Below are 27,083 nucleotides of genomic sequence, written 5' to 3' on the forward strand. Positions count from 1 at the left end.
CATGCATTCTAATTATGTTATTTGGTTTGTTTTGATGTTTTTCACAATGTTCATTTTAAATTTATCCTATATACAGTATTAGTGCTTTCTTCCTCCTGCAGGGTTCTTGTCTGAAGTAGAAGAGGCACTGAAGGCTCAAGCCCAGGAAGAATTTGGAGAGAAACATACACATTCCAGTGGAAGGAACCAGCCTAAATACTTTAAAGGAAATACATTAGCTGCTATTGATCAACTGGAAGAGGGGTTTTTTTCTCTTCCTCCCTGGAAGATTTATGGAAGTTCATATTCTTCACTTCCAATTTGGAGATAGTTTTCCTCTTTGTGTGTGCATTTAACTTGCATTTTACCTATCTTATAGCTCTAATCACTGACCTTACCATTGTGTCCTTTCAGATTTATGACATTGTCAAAACTTATGGTAGAATAAATGTGAATCACATTTCCATTAACTGCCGCAAACAGATGACCACCTGTACTGAAGGTGCACTGAAGAAAGAAGCAAGAGACTATGAGAATCAGTAATATATACATAATTTGGAAATTATGCAGAAAGCAGCAACTAGTAATCCTGTACCCCTTTGATTGACAGATAAAGTTAATCTTTCAGTGTCTCCCAATAAGCAATTTTGTTCAAAAAGCTAAATTGTGTCTAGGAAAATACCAAAATGTATTCAGAATTCTTATAAAACCTGTCAAGGAAATGATCTATACCAGTGATGGCAAACCTATGGCAGGTGTGCCACAGGTGCTATGCGGAGCCATATCAGAGGGCACATCAGGTGTTGCCCTATGTCAGCTCCAGCGCACATGCATGCACATGTGCTAGCCAGCTGATTTGCGGCCTTGGGGAAGGCCATTTTGCCCTCCAGAGACTTCAGGGAAGTAAGTGGACAATTTGACTTCACAGAAGTTTGATTTGTTTGGAGTTATTTTTTTGAACAGTGTACTTTCCACATGTCTTTCTATAATCATTTAAATATGATGAAAGCTAGCTGAATGATTTTGGGCCAGTCACTTTCTCTCAGATGAAACCCCCTTACATGGTTGTTGTTGTTGTGGGGAAAATAGACTTATCTGGCTAAAGTAGATTAGAACTAAAATCATAATAACAGGAAACTGGACATCAGAGATATTTTAACTATTTTCCTTGAATGTTTTGTATTTTATAAAAGTTATATTCCCTGAATGCAGACACGTAGTTTACAAATACAAACTACACAATACACATTGCTTTCTAATAAGTTGGCCTCATTTCAATTTGCTTATAGACTTTTCTCAGTGATCGTGCTTTTACATATTTTCCACACAAGTTTCTATATAAGTACCTTTCCCAAATCCTTACCTCTCGGCATCCTCGTACAGTGAAGTCCTTAAAAGTTCGGATGTCATCAATAAGTAAATTCATCAGTCGAAGTTTGTCAGCAAAACCAACCAAAATACACAGACCACCAGGATGAAAAGCAAGTGCATATGCCTCTTCTTGGTACTCTTTATATAAGTCGAGTGTGCTGTAGCAGGATCAGCCATGGCAATTAATGTATAACAGTTAAAAAAACAACAACCCTACAGCTGGTGCTATTCTTGGCCATACTTTATGATGAAATACTGAGAAACCAAAAAGAAGGGCCACAGGTCAAAGACTAAACTATCCAATTCAGTACAAGGTAGCAAAAATAATATCACTACAAAAGAAGTAATTCAGTATGGTACATCTGAGGATTTCATGCAGTTGGAAAATCAGTTGTTTAGAGAAAATTTAAAGCTCTATTCCTAAAACCCGCTCAGTTTTTTCTCATTTATACTTATATTTTATATTTATATTTTAAGTAATTGGCACATTTAGAACTGCCGCTACTATGTCTTGACAAAACTGATATAATTTAACAAATTCCATTTAATTGTTAAATTACCATACATTGATTTGATAGGCTTATGGGAGACATTGTTGCCTTGTATCCTCCATTCAGCTGTGGCTTCTGAAGATATATACCAATAATATTATAATATAAAGTAGAAGATATATAATTAATTTCATACTTACTTGATTAATTTACTTAGTAAGAGAAAGTTTTTAAGAAGGCTACTTATTTAGATACAGGCACCTTCTAACTGTAATCATTATAAAAGTTACATAAGATTTATTTATGCATATTGTAATGAAGTGGACATAATCAGCTTTTAATAGCCTAGCGTTCTCTAACTTCCAAGAGAAGAATTACATTAAAAATAAAGGAACAAAGGATAGTGATATGTATCAGATGATGATTTTGTACACACAAGGAATGCTTTTAATCTTTGTGGTATAACCAGTGAAGGGCTACTAAATTTTTTACTACCATACCGTGGGCGTGCAATTTTCAATGGTTCTATTATATTGCTCACTTAGTCAAAAAACATATGCAATAACCAAGAAACCATGCCTACTTACTTTGTTTCGTAATTCCAGATACGGACAGATTTGTCCAGTGAACATGTAGCAACAAGTGGTTTGCGAATGCAGGTATCCAAGCCAGTAACAGCAGAAGAGTGTATTGGGAAGTTCAGGTATTCAAAATGAGCCGTCTCTCCCTTATGAAACATCATACGTGTTATTGCACAAATACTTATATGATAGTCTAACACTAAACCTACCAAACATTCTCATGGGGTTAAATATACACCAGATCTATCAGAAAATGTGCAATGACCTTAGCTTTTAATTATCATCAAAAAGAGAAAACAAAGAGATTATAGCAATGTACTTCAGCAGATAGCTAATCCAGTCTGGACTTAGTTACTAGGTCCAGGATCAAATCTTGTAGAAGCCGTCTGGGAAATTCCAGGACTTGTGCTACAAGGGAAGTAAATATCCTTTAAAAATGCCAATGCCAAACCATTTCTATCCCTTTGCCAAGAAAACTGCTTGGGCATATCCTTCAAGTCAACAGGTTGACTTGAAGGAGACTTCACATATTTATATTGTACCCAAATCTTCAAAAATTACCCTCAAATAACTTAGCTAGAAACAGCCACATCTAAAATAGCTGCATGATTTAAACAGATAAAATTACTCCAAAAAAATAGAAACTTTTTCAACAAATATCCACGCACAGTATTAAAAGAATCTTAATAGATGTTCAAGCAGAAAGCATATTTCATAATAACCCTCTTATTGGAAAAGTCTGATCATGGATACCTGCCAATTTGTTCTTATATTGAAGAGCTGTCAACCTTAAACAAGTGAAACTCGAAAAATCAGAATATCGTGCAAACATTCATTTATTTCAGTAACGTAACTTAAAAGGTGAAACTTAATATATGAGATATATTCATAACATGCAAGGCAAGATAGTTCAAGCCATGATTTGCCATAATTGTGATGATTATGGGGTTCAGCTCTTGAAAACTCCAAATCCCCCATCTCAAAAAATTAGAATATTACATGCGATCAATAAAAAAAAGATTGTGCATAGAACAATATCGGACTCATGCACACTTATTACATTTTTTGCATTGTAGAAATACATTTTTAAATGTTGCCTGTGTAGTACTTCTTTTCATTGTTTGGAGTGAATTTATTATTTATTTATATTTATATTTCTAAACCTCCCATCTTCCTCAGAGAGGGCTCTGAGATAACTTACTTTAGTTAAGTCAGCTGATGACATGGAAAGGTAATACACCTGATTTTTATTTGTGCTGATGAGAAGTGTCTCTTCTGCAGGGCTGAAGGCAATACACACAATCTCTTGTTTATCTGATTGGTTTGGATCACTGCTGCATAGATCTTGAGGAACCTAAAAATAAAGTAATCATATTAGACTTTGTTTCTATAAATATATGCTTACAGCAATTCTGCAGAAAAATAGTAATTAAAAACACATCTTACTGTATTTTTCAGAGTATAAAATGCACCTTTTTCCTCCCTAAAAGAGGTGGAAAATTTGGGGACATCTTTTTCTCTGAATGTAGCTTTTTTTAAGCTTTTTTTTTCCAGCCGAACTAGGTGCCAACGATCTTCCCAGCTCTTATCTTGCAAGCTCTTTCATTGTTACTCTCTGTGAAGAATATTTTTCCAGTCCTAAGTCTTTATAGGCCTTTTTTCATTGCTCCACTTACTCTGAATATGTTTCTTTCCAGCCCTACCCAGGTACTAATGATGTTCCCAGCTCTTACCAGCTTGCAAGTTCTTTCGTTACTCTCTCCAAATAAGGTTTTTTTTAAAGCCCTAACCAGGGGATAAAATAATGTGCTGAAGCTGATCAGACTAAGGATAGTAGCCAGATGAATATTTCCCTAAAACTAAGGTGCATCTTATACTCCGATGTGTCTTATATTCTGAAAAATATGGTAAATAGCAATAGCACTAAGACTTATATACTATCCCAGAGTGCTTTTCAGCATTCTCTGAGGAGTTTACTGTGTCAGCATCAGTGGTGGATTGCTCCCAGTTCAGCCCGGTTCGGCAAACTGGTAGCAGTGGCGGCATGAGGCTCCACCCACCTGGAATGTTTCTGCGCATCTTCATTTTACCAACCTCAGAAGGATGGAGTCAACTTTGAACCGCCTCAAGGATTGAACTGTAGGTGGAGTTAGCGCAATTCATTTGTGCTACAAATAAGCAGAACAGTTTTCTCTTGAGTGTGGTCCTATGACAAGCCATATATGATGGATGAGAACTAGGTGAGAGGCTTACATAACAACTTTGTCACTATCAAACACTATGCTTTTTGTTTGGCTTGGCAGGATCCCTTTCAGTCTTCTCTTTCCAAGCATCAGTTTTATTAGCCTAGTGTTTCAGAGCAGCAAAATGAAAGATTATACCTTTCATAGTTTTTACGTACCCGAATCTCTCGACTTTCTCGATAAGCATCCTTTTCCTCTGACTTCTCAAAGAGTAAAACAATACCCGGACCAGCAGAGCAAGCAAATCCCTTGGAATATGAAGCAATAGCAGTGACTCGGGGCAGAGAGGCTTGCTGTTGCCCTTCAGTTTCAGAAACTGCCTCAGTAGAGTACTCAGGGGAATTAGTAACAGGAAATTCAATAAGGCTTGAAAAGTAAATGAGACAGAGAGCAATGGTTAGGAATTTCAAATATGAGAATACACTTTCAAATATGAGAATACACTTTACAAATATGAGATACACTTCCCCCCTAGGCCTTTAAAATTTTATGCATGGTATGTCTGTATGTATGATTGGTTTTTATATAATGGGTTTTAACTGTTTTTAGTATTGGATTATACTGTTTTGTTACTGTTGTTAGCCGCCCCGAGTCTGCGGAGAGGGGCGGCATACAAATCCAATAAATAAATAATAATAATATGTTGTGCAGTGTGTAAAAAAAAATATTGTGCTCCTTTATTTTAAGATAGTTGTCTCCCCAATATGTGATTTTAAAGTTGCTGTACTGTATAATTTTCTAGGGTTTAAAATATGGCTTATTTTCTGACTACGGTAAATATAGTTTACAAACTCAAGATTGGAATTTAGAACATTTAAGGTAAATTCCATACCAAGAACATTTCCTGGAAGCAAACATTTAATGATATCTTTAAAGTACTCAAAGATAATAATTTGATCAACGTCATTGTACAATAATAATCTTAATATAGCTTTATCAGAAACTGGAGATTTAATCCAGTTGTTGAATCAAGCTTATTTTTGATCTTTGATTAAACGATTTGCAGAAATCTCACCTTTCTGATTCACGAACTTGTTCTTCAGTCGTTTCAGTGGTTGGCTCTTTCCTCTCAATACTTGTCTCCCACCTTAAATCACCAGAATCAAATAAATAGAGTTTGCCCGTATCAGTACCCGTAATCACTTTATCTTCAGACAGCCAGGCATGGGACAAGTAATTTTGAGGCTCTCCCCGTAAGAAATTGGTCTGCTTAAAGATACCTTCTGTGTATTTGTATAGCTTGAAAATACCATTTCCTATAACACAGACCTGAGTATTATCCTGAGGATTGAAGCTCACCTGAAAAGAAACACACATACAAGATCATTTGATAATTATTATTGTATGTGCAATTCAAAGAATTGATCTATTTCATTAAAATCAAGGGCAACATAATTCTGTTATATTTAGTGTGTATATGTGCATATGTTAACCTTACTATGCAGTCCAGACCAAGAAATCCACAGGAAGGCTAAATTTATTTTTACTGGGATTGGCTATGTTAACAGAACCTTGCTTCTTATATACCACTGAATTAGGAAAGTACCAATATCTACCTGAACCACTTCCGGATGTTAAGTCCATGGTTCTGGACCTAAAATGTTTCAACCCACCTTTGTCTTAGTATAACTGTTTCTTTTTAAAATAGTAATGTCATTAATATTATCAAATTAATTTATTTATAACAATTGAATATATAAACTGAAAAAGATAGAAAAGTAAAAAGAGTAGAAGTGCAGAAGAGAGGAAGGGAAAAGGAGAGAAAAAAAATAAATATATAGTAAAGAAAAAGTATTCATGTGATTTATCACCTTCATCACAACAGGTATAAACAAGTTTGTAACACCTTCATTTAAAATAAATTATTGAAGAGCCAATGTATTCATCAGCTATTCATTCTGCCAGCGTTGTTGAATCCAAAGCCATCTACAGTCTGCTATTTCTTCTTTCAGATGCTGCTTTGGTACCAATTCCTATATATTTCTGTTAAGATCATTTTTCCTACTCTCTACATGTATAGGTGTATTTATTAGATTTGTATGGCACCAAATCCAGATTGATTCATGGCAGCTTTTTGGATAAAGATAGCTAAATAAAACACCCATAAACAAAATGAATATGGTATGAATATTATAGACTTATAATGAGAGCCAAATGTTCCTAAAACATAGAAGAAAAACCAATTATTTAGAATTTTACATTTTTAAACAATATAAGAAAGATGTTTGCCTGACCTCTATTATAAGAGAAGCAACCTTATGCACATTTTCACTTCTAGGCCAGTTCCTAGTCTGGAAGCCAGTTTCCTGCACATACTGAACCTCAGGTTGCTATTAATTGGTGTTGAATCCCAGTATAATAAGACATATTCATACATGATATGGTGATGGATGACAAGGCAAACCTAGAATTATCCCTGAAGAATGGTTCAGTGAAGGCTTCATACTCAGTCATGCAAGTTGATTATGACTTTATGTCATCAAACTTTTTAAAATTATTTTTGTTCACCATATTATTATTTTTTTCTTAGCCTGCGAATCTTTACAGACTTTTGAAAAGGATGTCTTTCAAATACCGTAATACCTCATGATACGAACTTAATTGGTGCAAGGAGGAGGTTCGTATGATGAAAGGTTCGTAAGACGAAACATTGTTTCCCATAGGAAACAATGTAAAGTCAATTAATCCGTGCAACCAAAACCCCCCCGCAAAAAACGGCTTTCGGCGACTGCTGGGAAGCTGCGCGGCTGTTTTAAAAGGTGACAGCCGGCCTGGGGGGCTTCCCAGCACCCCCCCCCGGGTTCGGGGGGTGCTGGGAAGCCCCCCAGGCCGGCTGCGACCTTTTAAAACAGCCACGCAGCTTCCCAGCTGTCTCCTGAAGCCGAACGCCAAAGCCGAACTTCTGCGTTCAGCTTCGGGAGACAGCTGGGAAGCGGCGTGGCTGTTTTAAAAGGTCGCAGCCGGCCTGGGGGGCTTTCCAGCACCCCCCCGAACCGAACCCGGGATTCAGAAAAATGTTGCCTCTTCTTACGAACTTTGTTCGAGTTATGAACCGGCGTTCGGGAGGCTTCTGGGAAGCCCCGCCGCCCGGCTGTCACCTTTTAAAACAGCCGCGCGGCTTCCCAGCAGTCTCCGAACGCCGGTTCGTAACTCGAAAAAAGTTCGTAAGAAGAGGCAAAATTTTTCTGAACCCCGGGTTCATATCACGAGTTGTTCGTAAGACGAGGGGTTCGTATCTTGAGGTACCACTGTATTTAGACATTTAGTTAAAAGCAAAATTGTAGTGGTCATTCTACATATAACTTAATTCAGTGCTAGAAAACCGATTAAACGGAACTTAAGTATAATGGATGCATTACAATATTTGTATTAATTATTTTAATAAAAATAATGACTTTTAATTAAATATTATAGCAATGATAATAAAAATAATCATTTTTTCTTGAGTCCAACAGAATCTTATGGGAGATAAAAGAACTAACACAAAAAATAATGACAAAAAATAATAGAATAGAATAGAATTTTTTTTGGCCAAGTGTGATTGGACACACAAGGAATTTGTCTTTGGTGCATATGCTGTCAGTGTACATAAAAGTAAAGATATGTTAATCAAGAATCACAATACAACACTTAATGATATTCCGGGTACAAATAAGTAATCAAATCATATTAGGAACCAGTTAATATAAATTGTACAGATATATTCCTTACAATACAAAAAGATGTGAACATAAGAATTTTAGGGTATAAAGTTTTGACAACATTATCATCACAGAACGAACAAATTATATTTATAGTACTTAAAAAATAATAGATTGCTTTATTGGAAATTTAGGATAAGTAGATATTTTTCCTACACTCCTTAATAGTTATATAATTCTTTGTCCATAAATTCAAATTAAAATTTCACTTTAATTATGAGCACTATTACTTTATTTTATTTGTATTTATTTGTTTGGATTTCTAAGCTGCCCTTCTCCGTAGATTCAGGGCGACTTACAAAATTATTAGTCACAGAATTACATCATGTAAGAACTGGAAGATATTTTAAAGAACATTTAGTTAAATTGACAACCATGTCTCCAAAACATATGCAAGAATTTTGGAATTTTTGGATTAGGACTTTACAATAAAAGGAATACAGTACTATGTTTAGATTGTTATGAGTGGCAGCAACAGCAGAACAAGCTGTCACAAGTTTGCCAATTTGCAAACTATTGAAATTTCTACCATTTGTGGAGGTATTAAGACAAATACAGAACAGAGATAACTGGAATTGCATACTGAAACTAAATGTTTTTCAATACTGTATCCAGAGGGCCAATATAATTACTGACACTTGTTCCCAAAATATTACTTATCTTCAACTTACTTGATAAAGAGGATTATTCTGAACATCAACCCTAATAATTGCCATTGTTCTTTGTTTTTCCCACATCCAGTAGGCAAGCTGTGATTCAGGAGGTCCTGCCTGTGCCACTAAATATTTGGAATCAGGAGAAAAAGCCAGGCTGATAAATTCCTGCACAGCAAAATCAAAGGTATTCAAAATCTTCCGCTTCTTGCATGGGACGGATGACAGTTCATAAATTGTGATAGCTGGTTTATCTTGAAGTGTCTCTGAAATGGCCAGATAACGTCGATTGGGACTTATTGCTAGTGCAAGCATCCCTTGGCTTTTTTCTGAGCCTATATAGTACACATGCAAAAATACAAAATTCCTGTAAGTTTAACATTGCAATATTAAATTTTGATTAAGAACAAAATAGCACCAAATTATAATGTTATGGGTATCCACATAAATCACTTTGTTTTCTAATAAAAAATTTAAAATATCTCCCAGTAATAATGCAATTAAGTAATTTATGAGAAATCCACAAAATCAGCGGTGAAATCCAATTACTTTCCCTACTGGTTTGTAAGAGCACGCTTTTTCACCCTCTACATATGCACATAAGGTTTTGTGCATGTGCAGTGGTTTAAAAACAAGAAAATGGCAATGTCTGGGCAGGTAGGCAGAGCCTTGCGCTGCCATCACCAGTTCTCTGAACCATTGGCAACTGTTGCTACCAGTACGCCCGAACCGGGCTGAACCCGTAACATTTCAACCTGGCATAAGATTCTTAAATGCTAGTTCTGCATTATAATAGATAGAAATTGTTGACAGAATTCTTGATGTACTTGTCATCATTGGCTCATATTTAACTGCAATGATGCAAGTCACTGCCTTGTTTAGATTTAACTCTAATGCCTTGCAATTCACATTACTCAAGCGAATTGAATTAGCTTAGCCTCAAACAATTTCTCCTGTCCTTCTTGGTATATTCACAAGAAAACTGGAATAATTCACATAGGTTTTAAGCGATTTTAATCATATTATATATAGACCTAACAACTGTGGCTAGTTTCACAGTATTGAACTATATTAATTTAAATCTTAGGTTTAAGAATGTAACTTTTTCCAATAAATAATTATTCATCTGTGACTGTAAACAGAAGATAAACAGAAGCAAAAACATCCAATCTGAGTATATTAAATTAAAGAAAACCCAAAGCTTTAAAAAGTAAAGTGGAAGTTCATATTGCCTATATTTTTAACCCATTAAATATATTGTTAAAAACAGAGAGATTATTGTTTTTGTTTATCAGCACTGATGATAACAGAGAATAGTGAAAACAAACTTTGTATCTCACATTTGGAAAGAACGAATAATATAAAATAGCTCTTTCCCCCCCAAAATGTTATCTCAATATGCTCCTTACAAGAATCAGTATAATTAATGTGTTGAATTATGAATTTGGAGACCCATGTTGTGATTTATTCTCATCCATGAAAGCTCACTGGTGACTTAAGATCAGTCACTTTCCTTCATAATAAAATTGGACTTAACACAATACATAATTTTAAAGTTTTCAAATTTGTTAATTTATGAACTTATTATAGTGGCCCTTGACTTATAACCCCAGTTGAGCCCAATTGTTGTTAAATGGGAAATTTCTTAAGTGAGTTTTGTCCCATTTTACGATCTTTCTTGCATTAGTTGTTAAGTGAATCACTGCAGCTGATAGGTTAGTAACCTGGTTGCTAAATGAATCTGTTTTCCCCATTGACTTTGCTTGTCAGAAAGTTGCAAAAGGTGATCATATGACCTTGGGACACAACAACAGTCATAAATATGAACCAGTTGCCAAGTATCTGAATTTTGATCACACAATCATGGAGACATTGCAAAGGTCGAAACTGTGAAAAATACTCATTAATCACATTGTTCAGTGCCGTTGTAACTTGAAACCATCGTTAAACAAACTGTTGTAAATTGAGAACCGGAGATTGGACAATCATTTGCCTGAAATGGTATAGGACAGGAGTCAGCAAACTTAAACATTCAAAGAGCCATTTGGACCTGTTTCCCACAGAAAAAAAGCACACTGGGAGCCACAAATTGGTTATTGAAATGGCTGTCTCTATGTTGGTTGAGGCAGGCAGGATTCCCTTGGGTACCATTTGTTGGGAGTCAGGGGACAGGGAGGGTTTTGCCCTCTCTTTCTGCTCAAGATTGTACAATTGGTGGGCCACTATGTGACACAGAATATTGGACTTGATGGGCTTTGGCCTGCTTCAGCATGGCTCTTATGTTCTTAGGACCACCTGTATTTAAATCCTGCAAGTGAGGAGAGGAAACAACAAACAATATATAAGAACCATTATCTCTTTGTAAGGGTATTATAATCAAAGGAAACATTTTCTAGGGTGTAGAGAGGACGTCAACTTTCCCCTTCAGAGCTGAAGAAGCTGCCTGTATGGAAAGCGAAATGTCTTCAAAAGAAAACTCAGAAAGTCCAGTTGCCTCTCGAAAAAGCACTTTTGGGGTTTCCCTTTCTTGCATCGGAATTAGAGGGGAAAAAGAGGGGCAAAGCTAATTTACCTGGGATGAACTTCTGCCATTTCTGTTCTATGTGGTATTTCAAACAGCTATTTCCCGCGGGGTAGACTATTATCTGCTCGTCAAAAAAGCAAATATTATTTGCTACTTTGGACTGGAACCCAAAGATGTGGAGAGCCTGAGCCACAATCACTGACATCGCGACTGAATTCAGAAAGCTGTGCTGGAAAGGGGAGAGACAAACGGGAGAGAGGATTTATTGGGCGGAGGGGGGTCTTTCCTTTCACGGGTAGTCTCCCTGAGATGGGACTTTCGGCAGTCTCGCTCTTTCTGTTGGTCGCTCGCGCCGGTCCGTTTTCAAAAACTGCTACCAACTACCCAGAAATTTCCCCCAGGACCGCCTCAGTCCCGCTCTCTAAAAGAGTATGAAGAAGATGCGACTCTGAGCCGAAGTAGGAAGGAAGAGAAGGGGTTGCCATGGCGACAGCGTTCCCAGACCAAGGCTAACAAGTTGGCGGAGCGGAAACGGAAGTAGAGATGGGACAGCCACGGAAAGCGGAAGTTCCTTTTTTTTTTAACAATTCCTCGTGGTGAACGGAGAGGTGGATGGCTCGAAGGGGCTTCCAGGCTAAATTGAGTTAACCGGGGACCGTTTGATCAAAGTGAGTAAAGACACCTTTAGAAATTTAAAATTAAAAAGAAGCCTCTAAAGCTCACCGACATAAAAGCATCGATCATAGCTAATGTAAAATGAACTGTTTAAATTTAATTTGCATTTAATTTAAAGTTACTGGGGAGGGGGATTTCCTTATGTAGAGCTTGGATTAAAACAAATATAAAGCAAAGTCATGATAGTTAAACACTTTAGTGTTTTCAATAGTACTTTTAACTATTACATCAGGTTTTAGATTTGCTGAGAGTTCTGTTTGATAAAGCATAATCATAATTAAAAGAGTGTAGAATCCTTATTTTAAAAGCTTCCGGGTCAAATGTGGTAACAGGTCATGTACAGAATTGTATTTGCAAAAGACTTTCCAGATTAAATTGAAATTGATATGTTGTTTTTCTTGTGTGCAATTATTTTAAACATTTATGCATAATACTGGTAGCTCCTAATTTAATACAGCTTATAGAATGGATGGAGAAAACCTCATCAATTAACATTGTATGTGACTTGGGGAGGGAAGGATGAAGTTAGCAGTCCAATTTTGAATTTGTTCCATGGCCTTAAATTTGCATTATGTTATCTTGATTATTTTCTTGGTTTTGATATAGATTGGAGGCAAAATCTAAACATCTCAAAAGCAGTCTAAGATGCCGCCCATATCTATGGAGCAGGAATTGTCATTATCCTCTGATTCTGAAGAATCTGTTGTAAAAGATCAAGAGGTAAGTTTGGCACTTGAGAAGTACCCTAATATTCTAGAAGTGTATAAACTATAGGAATGAAGCTAACATTTAAGCTGAATTTTAAAAGATCTTGCGTGAATTGATAAATGCAGGTTGGTATGGAGTGTTTTGGATATTTTTTAGCAGAGATTGGACAACCATTTACCTGAAATGGTATAGTGTTTCCTGTCTGAGCAGGGGGTTGGACTGGAAAACCTCCAAGGTCCCTTTGAACTCTGTTATTCTGCTTCAATTTGTCTAGTATAATTATACAAACTTTCAATAATCTTAAAGATTTATAGCTGCTTTAGATTACTTGTAGCTGCAAGTATGCACTTATTTAATAGATAAAATAATGCTAGTTAATATTTATACAAGATGTTTCAAATATTCAAATCATGATTATCATAAAGATAGAGATATCTGTCATCCAGGTCATTGTTGTCCCAAAGGTGCTTTTTCAAAGAGGCAACTGGACTCGGTTTCGCTTCTCCAGATGTTTCGCTTCTCCAGAAGTTGTGGGAGCTTCATGTCTGGAAGTTTTCAAGAAGAGATTGAACTGCCATTTGTCAGAAATGATGTAGGGTCTCCTGCTTGGGCAGAGGGTGGGGAGGTTTGGACTAGGAAGATCTACAAGGTCCCTTCCAACTCTGTTAAAAGCTTCACAAGTTCTGACTAGATGGTGGGGAATAGAAGGATTTATATTATATTTTTGAATAGTAAGAATTATTTGTCATGGGGGGAGGGGGCTTAGATGCCTAGGTGGGGTGTGATCAAAAATGGTTGGGAACCACTGATCTAATAGAATAGAATATAATAGAATTTTTATTGGCCAAGTGTGATTGGACACACAAGGAATTTGTCTTGGTGCATATGCTCTCAGCGTACATAAAATAAAATATACATTTGTCAAGAATCATGTGGTACAACACTTAATGATTGTCATAGGGGTCAAATAAGCAATGAAGAAGCAATATTAATAAAAAATATTAGGATATAAGCAACAAGTTACAGTCCTACAGTCAACATGGGAGGAAATGGGTGAAAGGAATGATGAGAAAAACTAGTAGAATAGAAGTGCAGATTTAGTAGAAAGTCTGACAGTGTTGAGGGAATTATTTGTTTAGTAGAGTGATGGCGTTCAGAAAAAAACTGTTCTTGTGTCTAGTTGTCTTGGTGTGCAGTGCTCTGTAGCGACATTTTGAGGGTAGGAGTTGAAACAATTTGTGTCCAGGATGTGAGGGGTCAGTAAATATTTTCCCCACCCTCTTTTTGACTCGTGCAGTATACAGGTCCTCAATGGAAGGCAGATTGGCAGCAATTGTTTTTTCTGCAGTTCTGATTATCCTCTGAAGTCTGTGTCAATCCTGTTGGGTTGCAGCACCAAACCAGACAGTTATAGAGGTGCAGATGACAGACTCAATGATTCCTTGGAAGAACTGTATCAGCAGCTCCTTGGGCAGTTTGAGCTTCCTGAGCTGGCACAGAAAGAACATTCTTTGTTGTGCTTTTTTGATGATGTTTTTGATGTTAGGTGACCATTTTAGGTCTCGAGATATGATAGAACCTAGAAATTTGAAGGTCTCTACTGTTGATACTGTGTTGTCTAGTATTGTGAGAGGTGGAACAGTTTCTCTTAAAGTCTACCACCATTTCTACAGTTTTGAGTGTGTTCAGTTCTAGATTGTTCTGGTCACACCACAAGGATAGTTGTTCAACTTCCCGTCTGTATGCGGATTCATCATTGTCTCGAATGAGTCCGATCACTGTTGTATCATCTGCAAACTTCAGTAGTTTAACCGATGGATCGTTTGAGATGCAGTCATTAGTGTATAGAGAGAAGAGAAGTGGTGAGAGTATACAGCCTTGGAGGGCACCTGTGCTAATTGTACATGTATCTGATGTGATTTTTCCTAGCTTCACCTAAACCAGAAGTACTCATGTGGCATCAGAATTAATGCTGTAGCTTGGAAATCACTGGCCAGAGATTTCTATTCCCTTGTGTGCTCATTTATGTGCTTTGATGTCACGTGCTCACTTTTATTATCAATGGGATGAGTTTTATATTGTATATATTAATTTGGTAATATGCTAACATAAATACTACCTTTTTTCAATGTAGCTTCAGGAAGCGTTTGCTAAAGGTTCGTTGAAACCAGGCTTAAATGTTGTGTTAGAGGGACGACCAAAAGCCTTGAATAATGTGGTAAGTACTGTGAGTCTTCGGAGAGGGGCGGCATACAAATCCAAATAATTAATTAATTAATAAATAAATAAATAAATAAATATATCAGCTGTTTGAACTTTTGGGGTTATTTTTGAACAACTCAATGTTCACCTCGCATTTTTAAACATCAGCCTTTTAGTATACCAAATTGGAATTCTAAAATTAACACCAAGCATTCAAGGGTTTGGTCTATTTGTCTGGCAACTCAGTGGATCTAACCTTTTAGATTAGGTGTTGTTGATTGGTTACAAGCTTTAATTCCTTGGTTTTTGAAAAAAAGTTAGAAATGTTGGCAAGTGAAACACTCCATTTATAAAGGTACAGTGTTTTCAGTTTGGTATATTATGAACGTACTATACCGTAATATGAATGTAATTCAAACATAATATGAAGAGAGACTTGTGGAGCATGTAGCCAGTATAACAAAACACTAAGTTTTCTATGTAGATCTTTGCTAGGAAGATCTTGAACTCAGAAGATCTGACATTCATTCACTAGAATTTTTGAAATATTGCACATTTGGTCTGATGGGCATGTAGCAGAATCTGGCTTTTTGAGAGAAATTGGTGTGTTAGTGCAAAATCCTGTTGCTTGCTTTAAAATGAATATTATCTGCAACCATTCTGAATGATAGTTTGGATAATATATTAACTGATATGGAGAAACATCTAAGCATTGAGGTGATATAGAATTAATATGATCTTCCTAGGATGGATTGAAACGATGCTTGTCTGAATTCCAAAGAAACCTGCCCTGGATCGAAAGGCTTGATATTACCTCTCCGCTGCAAACAAATGTTACCAATGCAGCTTCTAAGAACATAGTTGAAAAGGATTCTGTTGACCCTGAAGATGACTTCAAAAGAGAAATGAACTTGTAAGTCTTAGCGTATGAGGCAAAAGTTTCTCTTATGCTGTTATATGCAGCCTTTGTTTCATTGTTATGCACAATAGGTGATACAGTGTGACTGCACATGAAGTGCTAGACAGGTCTACATAGGGCACTAATCCATAATGAAAGGATTCTTACATATATGAAACAAAAGTGATATAGCTTAATAATGTGTGTTAACTGGTCCACCACACTATATATAAGCTATATGCTGCTATAATGTTAACAATAAGTTATTTTTCTTCCCACTGCACACATGTAACAACTTATTAGCATGTTGACACTATTTGTATAGCTGCAGTTGTTTGATAATGCATATTAAAAAGCTTACCTCTTTCGTGCCTCCTTAGCAGTTACGATTTCAGCTTGAAAGGGCAGCTAGGCTAGATGCTTTTGATTTCAGTGAATTGTATACAGTGGTACCTCGGTTCTCGAATGCCTTGGTTGTCGTACATTTCGGATAACGAACAAAATTTTCAGCAAAAATTTCCTTCGATATCCGAACAAAAATTCGGATACCGAACAGCCACAGAAAATTTTGTTAATTATCTGAAATGTTACCGCTGGGGGCGGCTGCAATCCTGGCAGCTTCAGGGGGCTCCTTTCCTCAATGCTTCGTCTTGTTACCTGTAGGCAGCTGCACCAACTTTCTCCTTCCCGGAGGCGGCAATGGCGGCGGCTTCCCTTCGAGTAGCAACAGCGCCGGGAACATCACATAATGAAGGGAAGCTGCTGGAGCAGCAACAACTGCTGAGATGGCTCCGGCGGCTTCCCTTCATCACGTGACGTTCCCGGTGCTGTTGCTACTCGAAGGGAAGCCGTTGCCACCGCCGCTGGGAAGGAGAAAGTTGGTGCAGTTGCCTATAGCTAACAAGACGAAGCACTGAGGAAAGGAGCCCTCCGAAGCTGCCGGGATTGCAGCCGCCCCCACCCTTCCTGCAGCTTGGAGGGCTTAGACTATAGAGCTCCTCAGATTTTTTATCCCATAGGAAATAAAGAAAATAGATTTAATTGGTTCCCAGTGAGTCAACAGGGGCTGAGAACCAATTAAATCCATATCCATTATTTCCTATGGGATAAATTAATACGGTACTCGACCAAATCGGTTCTCGACCACACTTCTGGAACAAATTGTGGTCGAGAACCGAGTTACCACTGTATTTAGTAGGTCATGAATCCTGAAATTTATGGAATATTTAACCACTGATTAGAAATAGTAATGTTGGTTCTGATTTCTCCAGTTACCATCAAGCCCAAGCCTCTGTTCTGGAAGCATTACCTCGGTTACGTCAGTTTAAAATCCTCACGAGGCGGCCTGATGACTATTTTGCAGAGATGGCAAAATCTGATCAGCAGATGCAAAAAGTGAGCTTTACAGGTCTTCAATTTCACACCTTTCCTAGTTGTCATTATTAATGAATGTTGCAAAATATTCATATGGAAATGTAGAATTTTATAGTTAGTATTATTTATGCCAGTGAATATCAAAAATAAAACAAGTGAACATCTACTGGGAAAAAACAGGAATATGTAAATGCAATGTTTAGTTTTCACAATCTCTTAGATTATTAATTTTAAAACATAATGCATATGGTTGTGTTTATGGTTTAATGGTTTTTATCAACTTTTATCTGAGCTACCTGAAGTCTTGAAAATTTTGGTGGGCTATACATTTTAATAAACGGAACCTATCTCTCTTCTTCATTTCCCCCATTCTAATTCAAGCTGATATTTTTCCTTGTGGGGAGTCTACCTCTCTCGCTTAGAAATATGCATTTAGTTTTTATTTAAAGATTAGATTTTTACCCCACCTTTATTACTTTATAAATAATTCAAGGAAGCAAATACCATAGTGTTTTTATGGGAGATTTCTAAAAAAAAGGGCGGAATTTCATCCTGCAGTGTAGTGTCCCTTACTGATAAAGAAAAAGGGGGCAGGGTTTTTTTTTTTATTATCAATTTTTTTTAAAAAGTTTAAAATTAAGTTATGTCCTCCACCCCCCACTTTTGGAATGATGTGCAGTGTGAAATTCAGTGTTGTTCTCAAGTTAGTGAAAGTTGCCATCTAAAGTTACAATACATTTGGTGCATTTAATATGTATTTAGAAACATAGAAGATTGATGGCAAAAAAAGACCTCATGGTCCATCTAGTGTGCCCTTATACTATTTCCTGTATTTTATCTTAGGATGGATATACGGTATGTTTATCCCAGGCATGTTTAAATTCAGTTACTGTGGATTTACCAACCACGTCTGCTGGAAGTTTGTTCCAAGCATCTACTACTCTTTCTGTAAAATAATATTTTCCCACGTTGCTTCTGATCTTTCCCCCAACTAACCTCAGATTGTGCCCCCTTGTTCTTGTGTTCACTTTCCTATTAAAAACACTTCCCTCCTGAACCTTATTTAACCCTTTAACATATTTAAATGTTTTGATCATGTCCCCCCTTTCCCTTCTGTCCTCCAGATTATACAGATCGAGTTCATTAAGTCTTTCCTGATAAGTTTTATGCTTAAGGCCTTCTACCATTTTTGTAGCCCATCTTTGGACCCGTTCAATTTTATCAATATCTGTGTGCCTAAATATTTTATCAATATTTGTGGTGCTAAAATACCTTTTTGCTTTGACTCTTATATGTTGCGGTTGGATATGTTTTCTGACATGGCTATCTTGCCTAATGCGAAATGCTCGTGAACCTTGTTCCTGGCCCTGAAGATGAAAAGTGATGATAAAATTTAATAACATATTTAAATTGCTGTAGCATTGTTACAAAAACCCGATAAAGTGTTTGTCATGTCTAAACAGTAGGAGTATGCTTCCAGCTGCTAAAAAATATTCTTTTGCATTAGATTCGTGAAAAGCTGAAGAGCAAAAAAGAAGCCATGGAAAAGTCTGAAAAGGCCAAACAACTCCGTGCCCTAAGGAAATATGGCAAACAGGTACACTTGCAATTAGTTAACAAAAGTCCTTTCAACTTATTCAAACTGTTTTGCTTGGAAGATTTTCGGTAGACAGGATTCCTCAGAAGCTGAATGAGAAACCATATGTATCTGCAGATCCATAAAATTGGAACATTTTGGAAAAGTTCAGATACAAGGCTCATGTTTGATTTCTTGTTGATAGGTTCAAATTGAGGTGTTGCAGAAGAGACAGAAAGAGAAGTCCACAATGTTGAATGCAGTCAAAAAATATCAGAAGGGTGAGTCACTTCCTTCCCACCTCTCAATTTTAGAAAAGGAATAAGATGTGATAACAAGAAAACACGAGTCTAAGCATCAGCTGCCTAATAAAGGCTTGTTGTGCCAGTAAATAGTCTGTTATGTCTGAATCATTGAACCAGCTATATGTTGATAACAGTTTTATATTTAAAACTGGACAATCAGCACTGTCCAGTTAACTGATAAGGGATCCTGCATTAAATGTCAGCTATGGACTCTTGTTTCTGTTCGTTTTCTCTTGACTTCTGATTTTCTGCAGACTTTCTCCTTTGGCCTACTTTTCTCCATTCTATTAATTCACAATAAAAAAGGAAGAGTAGAATGTGGATCGTAGGCACCGAGAGATTTTAGTGGCTCTGTAAACCTTGTTTAATAGCTGCATCAGTCAGCTGACCTTTATTTCATATATACAGCTGAAATAGAAAACTTGACAGAAGACTGGCTATTTTGTGAATAATTGTCTTATGAACTGAAAACAAACGACCAGATTCAGAGATACTCACCTCAAAATACGGTTTTATCCATTTTCTGGTTGGTAAGAGTTGAGAATAGGGAATGGGAAATCCAGAGCATGACACCACAGTCTTTCAAGATTGAAGGATGCCAATGCAATATAAAAATAGTTGAGAATGCTGTAAGATCACTGTAGATTCAACAAGCTCAATGTTATGTCATTTGGAAGTCGGTTAATTGGATGTATTTGAGACTTTCAAAGAGTAACCTTGCTTTATGTTAACATAACCATAGAATGACTTTCTTTAAATTTGGTTCGATGTGCATAAAATATTACAGAACTTTGGAATCCAAGGGTTAAAAGTGCCAGACGGTTGTAGCCACTTATTCCTTATTTCATGTAAGGTCTCTTGGACAAGCTGGAATTCTTGGAAGGTGACAAATCATCCGAGCCTCAGAAGAAGAAGAAGGAAGGAACAGAGAAGCAGCCAGTAAAGAAGGGGTAAGACTAAAGTGCATCTTTGTTCTGAATATGAGTCTTTTGTAGTAGAATAAAGTAGAATAGAAGAGTTGGAAGGGATTGAGGTAGCGCAGTGGTTAGAGTGCAGTACTGCAGGCTACATCAGCTGACTGCTAGCTGCAATTCGGCAATTCAGATCTCACTGGTTTAAGGTTGACTCAGCCTTCCATCCTTACCAAACCCAGACTGTTGGGAGCAATACGCTGACTCTATAAAGAGGGCTGTAAAGTCTAAGTGTTGTTGCTAACTTGGAGGTCATCTAATCCAATTCTGCACGAGCAGGTGAGTCTATACCAGGAGTTTTCATGGTTGGAGACCTCTGGTTTATACTATTTCAGACAAGTGATTGTCCATACAACCAAGATCAAAGGTTGATCCACCGAGAAACGTTATAATTTATGTGGTGCAGTTTCTTTATTTGTGAGACTATCAGTGATTGTATGCTATGTTATCAAGTATTATTCAAGTTTCAAAAAGTGTCTTCAGTAACTGAAGGAAACAAAGGAGTGAGCATCATGTGTATAATCAGCTAAAAGGAATTACAGTATATCATAAATATGAACATTTAAGACTTGCATTCCCAAAATGCAAGAACTCTCTTATAAAGCAGAACTTAGTTGTGTTACAACTTGTACATATGGAGAAAACTTAAATCAGATGCTGATATCTAACATTTACAAAATGATCTTGAATATATACTGGTCAAAAAAATAAAGGGAACATTCAAATAACACATCCTACATCTGAATGAATGAAGTATTCTCATTGAATATTTTGTTCTGTACAAAGTTGAATGTGCACAACAGCATGTGAAATTGCTTGTCAATCAGTGTTGCTTCGTAAGTATTTTAAAAAAATTTTTTAATTGATTTTATAATATAAAAACAAACACGCAACATATAACAAGTGCTCAGTGATTGTGTCCACCACCAGACAAACATTTGTACCCCACCACCAATCGGAGGTGTTTCTTGTATAAACCATTTTAACCCAAGAGCAAAATATTTATTTACATATTATACATTGATTCCAACTTGTTTCTTATAGCTTGGTCTCGGATTCTACTCGCCATATATCGTCTTACCTTGTCCCATCAGTTGTCACAAATCAGTTTCATTAATCAAATTCATCCTTTTATCCATAATCTCAAATTGAATGTGATCCACCATGTACTGGCACCAATTTTACATTGTGCATTTTGTCGCGTCCTTCCAACCCAAGACGATTACCGCCTGAGCGCTTTCTATCGCTGCTTGTTTTATTTCTCTGAATTCTCTCATCTCAATGTTGCTTCCTAAGAAGACAGTTTGATTTCACAGAAGTTTGATTTACTTGAAGTTACATTGTGTTGTTTAAGTGTTCCCTTTATTTTTTATGAGCAGTGTAGATTGAGTAGTCTTTTTGCTAGGTTAAAAGGAATGTTTGCTGAAACATTCCAGAAAGTGTAATATTTGGCTATTTTGAAGAAACGAAACATGTATGGGCCAAAGTATCTTTTTTTTAAAAAAATTGTAAGAACAAATACCCAGTCATGACTGACATATTGTCTTTTCTTTCAGACCAAATGCGAAAAGACGCTTCAAGAACCAGAAATTTGGCTTTGGTGGCAGAAAGAAAGGATCCAAATGGAACACCAAAGAAAGCTACAACGACGTGTCCAGCTTCCGTGCTAGCAAAGCCCACAAGAAGGGAACTGGCAAAGCAGGGAAAAAGGGTGCCAAAGTAAGTTACAATTGGGTTACAATTGGATCACTAGAAGAGCACGCGTGACTACGCTGGTAAGACTAGTGAATTCTATATATTTTTTTCCTCTCTTTTCAGAAGAGGCCTGGCAAAAAGATGAGGCAGAAAATGAAGAGCCGTTCGTGATGAGGATTGGAAATGGAATGACATTTTGAGCCCAGCTCCATACAGTATTGGCATAGAACCATGAACAGATATGGAACTTGAACCTCCCTGGTTATGGGTGTGCTGTGGAATGGCAGATGTTTCTGTTTGATCCAGCGCACAATACTATCCATGCACAAATGGCAAATGGATGCTTTTTATTGCCTTTCCTTTCAGACTAGTTTGAAAATTCCTTAAGTGAATTAAAAAGTGTTGATTTGTTTCATCCTCCTCCTTTAAGCTTTGGAAAGATACATACTGGACTATTTGGGGAAGATACCAGTGCCCTTCAATTCTTTGCAAAATCAATGTTGGAACTACAAAGTATAGTAGTAGTTCCTGTGTTTGACCTCTTTATTACTTCCGTCACATAATGGCACTCGATTGCTCCCTCTCTTTGAGTATCGTGAATTGGGCATTAATCACTTGTGCATATAAGTACTTGGAGAGATGGCAAAAGTTAGTTATGGATGAGAAATTCATTGCCTAGGTATCTTATGAAACATACACACGATTTGGGAAAAAAGTTTATTGCCACCACTAACAGTTCAAAAAGCGAGACAGCTTCCTTTCTTAAAATAACCAACTAGAATGACAAGATGATAATCTTGCAGGGCAGAAATCCTAAATGAAAGCTCAACATCTTCATAGTAAGATCCGGCAGTGTTTGCTATTTGCTTTTGGTCATCTCATTCAGGTGCCACAGAGCCTCCATGTACCTGCTGATTTCAGTGCTCCGACTTGGGAAGTGCAGCCTATGATCGTTTCGGTCGATAGCGATCTGTGAAAGAGAATATGATTATAACATAAGAGCATTGAAATAAAAGAAGGAACAAAGTGTTGGATGCTTCAATAGAACTTCCTCTCATCTGATAACTCATTTGATGCTACCTGAGCCCTTTACAATAACAATAACAGAGTTGGAAGGGACCTTGGAGGTCTTCTAGTCCAACCCCTTGCCTGGCAGGTAACCTTACATTACTTCAGACACAGATGGTTATCCAACATCTTTGAAGGCTTTCCTTGTGATTCTAATGCTCCAAAATGGTATCATCTTCCTGGGAAGGCTCATTTTAATTATTTTAGTACAAAATCTGTAATTAGTTGGGGGAAAGATCAAAAGCAACGTGAGAAAATATTATTTCACTGAAAGAGTAGTAGATCCTTGGAACAAACTTCCAGCAGACGTGGTTGGTAAATCCACAGTACTGTAACTGAATTTAAACATGCCTGGGACAAACATATATCCATTGTAAGATAAAATACAGGAAATAGTATAAGGGCAGACTAGATGGACCATGAGGTCTTTTTCTGCTGTCAGTCTTCTATGTTTCTAAATTTGGGGTGGCGCTTGTTCCACAATATTGAGCTTTCCCTGAAATCCTACTTACCAATGGTGTGGAAAACCAACCAATTTCCTGACTTGTGGTTTGTGGTTCTGAATATTTCTTGGGTGGCTCAAGTGCAGCATGATGAATAAGCTTCAGGAATTTAGCTGTTGGGTTAAATCATTGACAGTAATTATTGGATGGTTTTAATTAGGTAGGTGTGAAATAGTAAATGTTGGAAGATCACTTCGAGTTATATAAATAGTGACTTTTACTTAGAGTTATGTAAATAGTGAGTTCTATTGAACATTTAATGGTATTTTGGTTTGCATATCTTTTACAGGCCTGTATCCAGTATTAATAATTTTTTTAAAACTTTGGAATATACAGTATATGATGCTGTTCAACAAATACTGTCATAAGATGACTGACATAAAATAGAACACCAAATGCATAAAAAATTAGTTTACTAAATTGCTTTAATTGTTCTTTCTGGGGAAAAGCTAGGCAGCTTTGGCAGACATGTTTAATGAAGCAAAACTGCAAGATACATATTCCTTTTGTGTGCTGAATTGACGTACTTCAATGTAAAACACTGCATTTAACCCATTCCTGTTTTTAATGCAAAATTATAGATCATGAATAATTTCTACCTAGTAACCTCATATTTTTTTATCATGGATTTTCATTCTGATCTAGATTTTGCCCTTCTGAAAATGGATTTTGCTTGGCATCTAGTTCCCTTTCAATTCCAAGAAATCTTATATCCTGCTATTACTTTTAGATAATACTTTGTATAATTTATAGACATACAGAAGGCAATACAAAATAATGCAGAATATACTTTTTTGAAAATGTGAGAGATGAAAAAAAACCTCCCACTCTTGACCTTGGCCAAAAACCAATCCTTACCCCCATCTAAAGTGTGCACTTTTCATTTTAGAGTACTGTACTTTTAGATTTTTGTTTGTGTTTGAATGTGTTTTGTTTCACATTCTGATGAGAGACGTTCCCTGAGGATGGGCTCTCTAGCACGAGGCCAAAAGCTTGGAAGACTTTTGTCCCAGTGACCCACCCAGATTGGATCCTGCAAAGTAGATTTAGTTATGGTTTCTCTTCCCCCCCTCTTATTTATTTATTTATTAATTAGATTTGTATGCCACCCCTCTCCGAGGACTCGAAGCGGCTCACAGCAAGAAACAGTACAAATCCAATACTTAAAACAAATTAAAACCCTTAATATAAAAACAATCATACATCTCATACAGACCATACATAAAGTGGAAACGGCCCAGGGGAATCAATTTCCCCATGACTGACGACAGAGGTGGGTTTTGAGGAGTTTGCGAAAGGCAAGGAGGGTGGGGGCAGTCCTAATCTCTGGGGGGAGTTGATTCCAGAGTGTTGGGGCCGCCACAGAGAAGGCTCTTACCTCATGCCCTAATTTCTTTGCAGAATTTTACACAATGTTGGTTAATCCAAAAGGGAATAATATGATTAAGATAGGAAAAGGGCTGAACCCAAATTTGATGGCACCATTTTAAAGATATAAGCACTTTTTTGAACTTTTAAGAAAACAGGAAGTACCATTAGGTGTTTTGATGCAATCCCAAAACAATGAGCACCACTTGAACACCACCGGCACTGACAAATTTACCATGAGTCAATTACAAAAGGTATCTTTACTTCAAAGTTTACACCTTGTGGCAATGTCTGTAATATCACCAACATCCACATTGCCTATCCCAGGTCCTTGGGAAGGGCTTGATAGGTGGACAAAAATGCCACATCCGATCTGTACATATGCTAACTACGATGAACCGTAATAATAAAGACATACTGGGTACTTTCAGAAAACTGCATATGAAACAAATATCAGTTAAAGGACTGGCAGCTGACCATGTATTTGTGAACAGATAGTAATAATACTGATACCAGTCTAAGGATCTTGCAACCAGCCATAATAAAATATCAGTGGCATTCATAACAAACTGCAATTAAAAAAAATACTGCAACAGTGTCTTACTATCTTCAGGTTCCTCCAAGTTATCATGCCAAGAGGCAGGTTTCCCAGTAAAAGCATGAACTGGAAGGCAAAAGCAAAATTATGAAATTAGCTATTACTGATCTTCAAATTTAGACACTTAAACTACCATAAGAGAATGAGAAAGTTAATATTGCATCCAATTTTGGTTACCACACCACAAAAAAGACATTGAGACTCTAGAAAAAGTGCAGAGGTGAGCAACCAGGATGATTAGGGGACTGGAAACTATCATACAGTATACGAAGAGCGGTTGCAGGTACTGGGCATGGCTTATCAAGCAAAGAGAAGGACCAGGGGAGATATGATAGCATCGTTCTAATATTTGAGGGGCTGCCACAGAGAAGAGGGGGTCAGGCTGTTTTCCAAGGCACCAGAAGGCCAGACAAGGAATAATGGGTGGAAGCTGACCAAGGAGAGATTCAACCAGCGAATGCTGGCTGGGGAATTCTGGGAGTTGAAGTCCAGATATCTTCAAGTTGCCAAGGTTGGGAAACATTGGACTAGATGACCTACAAGATCCCTTCCAACTCTAATTAATCTAATGTTTTTCTCCTTACCTTTATTTCTTTGCGGACATTTTGGTTAATGTTTAGATTGAAATGCTGACTTTTGCAGAACCAAAAACATGCACAGAGAATCCACAATTTAAGCCAGGTTTTTATCATGGTTTGCTCCCACTCCCTTTTCATCAGCATGGTCTACATCAGGTATTTATTACATTCAATGGCTAGGATATGCTAACAACAACAAAAAATAAAATAAAGGAAAAGGGAGCAATACAGGTAGTCGAGGTATGACCCAAAATTTATGTTGCCGACTGAAATATTTGTTAGGTGAGCTTTCCCCCATTTTACAATTTTTCTCACCATAGTTGTTAAGTGAACCAAATGATGTTGGTATCGTGTTTGTTAAGTGTATAGTTGGTTGTGTACAGTTCTGGTCACCGCACCTCAAGGAGGATATCATGGAATTGGAAAAGGTGCAAAAAAGGGCAACAAGATTGATCAAGGAAATGTTCTTATGAAGTTGCCAAGTTTGGGGACCCCTGTTCTTATGTTATGTGAATCTGGCTTCCCTATTGACTTTGTTAGGTTGCAAAAGCTGATCACATCCTCCCACCGAGCACATTACAATTATAAATAACAATCGGTTGTCAAGCACCTGAATTTTGAAGGTGTGAGCATGGGCACTCTTGAGATGGTCATTTAAGTGCGAAAAACGCCCATAAATCACTTCTTCCACTTTGAACGGTCACCAAACGAACCGTTGTAAGTCGAGGACCGCCCGTACAAACCCGCCTCCTTCCAGCCCACCGACCTTTCAGGAGCGGGTTTACCGCATACTCGGTATGTAGCCGCTGGCATCGCAGCTCCTTCTGGACCGTCTCTGTGAAGATCTTGTTCTGGCTTACTGGGTCCAATGGTTCCTTTACGCCCCCTTTAAACGCAGCCATGAGGCCTTCCTTGGATCGCTATCAGAACCTCCGCCGATGTTGTCTCCAGCCGTATCTAGGGGCGGAGATGGTCGCTTTCTGGTCTCCCAGCTAGTGACTTCAATGAAGGTGGCAAGCCG

At 37.2% G+C, this 27,083-nt stretch overlaps 3 protein-coding genes across 3 annotated transcripts in view; 1 reads left to right on the top strand and 2 right to left on the bottom strand.

Annotated features, from left to right (window-relative positions):
• Positions 1-12,028, bottom strand: part of CFAP57 (cilia and flagella associated protein 57) — a 29,528-nt gene extending 17,500 nt beyond the window's left edge. The window contains exons 1-8 of the mRNA XM_070745070.1: positions 11,592-12,028; positions 9,038-9,354; positions 5,681-5,964; positions 4,824-5,031; positions 3,624-3,776; positions 2,429-2,568; positions 1,343-1,508; positions 373-486 (exon numbers count right to left, since the gene is read on the bottom strand). Coding sequence (XP_070601171.1) covers positions 373-486; positions 1,343-1,508; positions 2,429-2,568; positions 3,624-3,776; positions 4,824-5,031; positions 5,681-5,964; positions 9,038-9,354; positions 11,592-11,748 — 1,539 coding nt within the window. The 5' untranslated portion in view covers positions 11,749-12,028. The remainder of the gene's footprint in view (positions 1-372; positions 487-1,342; positions 1,509-2,428; positions 2,569-3,623; positions 3,777-4,823; positions 5,032-5,680; positions 5,965-9,037; positions 9,355-11,591) is intronic.
• Positions 12,029-12,061: 33 nt separating this feature from the next.
• Positions 12,062-22,362, top strand: EBNA1BP2 (EBNA1 binding protein 2). Its single transcript, XM_070745078.1, has 10 exons — positions 12,062-12,211; positions 12,825-12,938; positions 15,061-15,144; positions 15,875-16,041; positions 17,298-17,421; positions 18,908-18,997; positions 19,182-19,257; positions 20,135-20,231; positions 21,809-21,971; positions 22,071-22,362. Exons 2-10 carry the CDS (start codon positions 12,864-12,866, stop codon positions 22,116-22,118), a joined length of 924 nt encoding a protein of 307 aa, XP_070601179.1. The 5' UTR covers positions 12,062-12,211; positions 12,825-12,863; the 3' UTR covers positions 22,119-22,362.
• A 288-nt stretch (positions 22,363-22,650) lies between these two features.
• Positions 22,651-27,061, bottom strand: CFAP144 (cilia and flagella associated protein 144). The gene is made up of 4 exons (XM_070745079.1): positions 26,829-27,061; positions 25,491-25,550; positions 23,528-23,631; positions 22,651-22,917 (listed from the first exon to the last, which is right to left on the bottom strand). Exons 1-4 carry the CDS (start codon positions 26,962-26,964, stop codon positions 22,807-22,809), a joined length of 411 nt encoding a protein of 136 aa, XP_070601180.1. The 5' UTR covers positions 26,965-27,061; the 3' UTR covers positions 22,651-22,806.
• Between the last annotated feature and the right edge of the window lie 22 nt (positions 27,062-27,083).

Source organism: Erythrolamprus reginae, chromosome 3, assembly GCF_031021105.1.
Source record: "Erythrolamprus reginae isolate rEryReg1 chromosome 3, rEryReg1.hap1, whole genome shotgun sequence".
Lineage (NCBI taxonomy): Eukaryota > Metazoa > Chordata > Lepidosauria > Squamata > Dipsadidae > Erythrolamprus > Erythrolamprus reginae.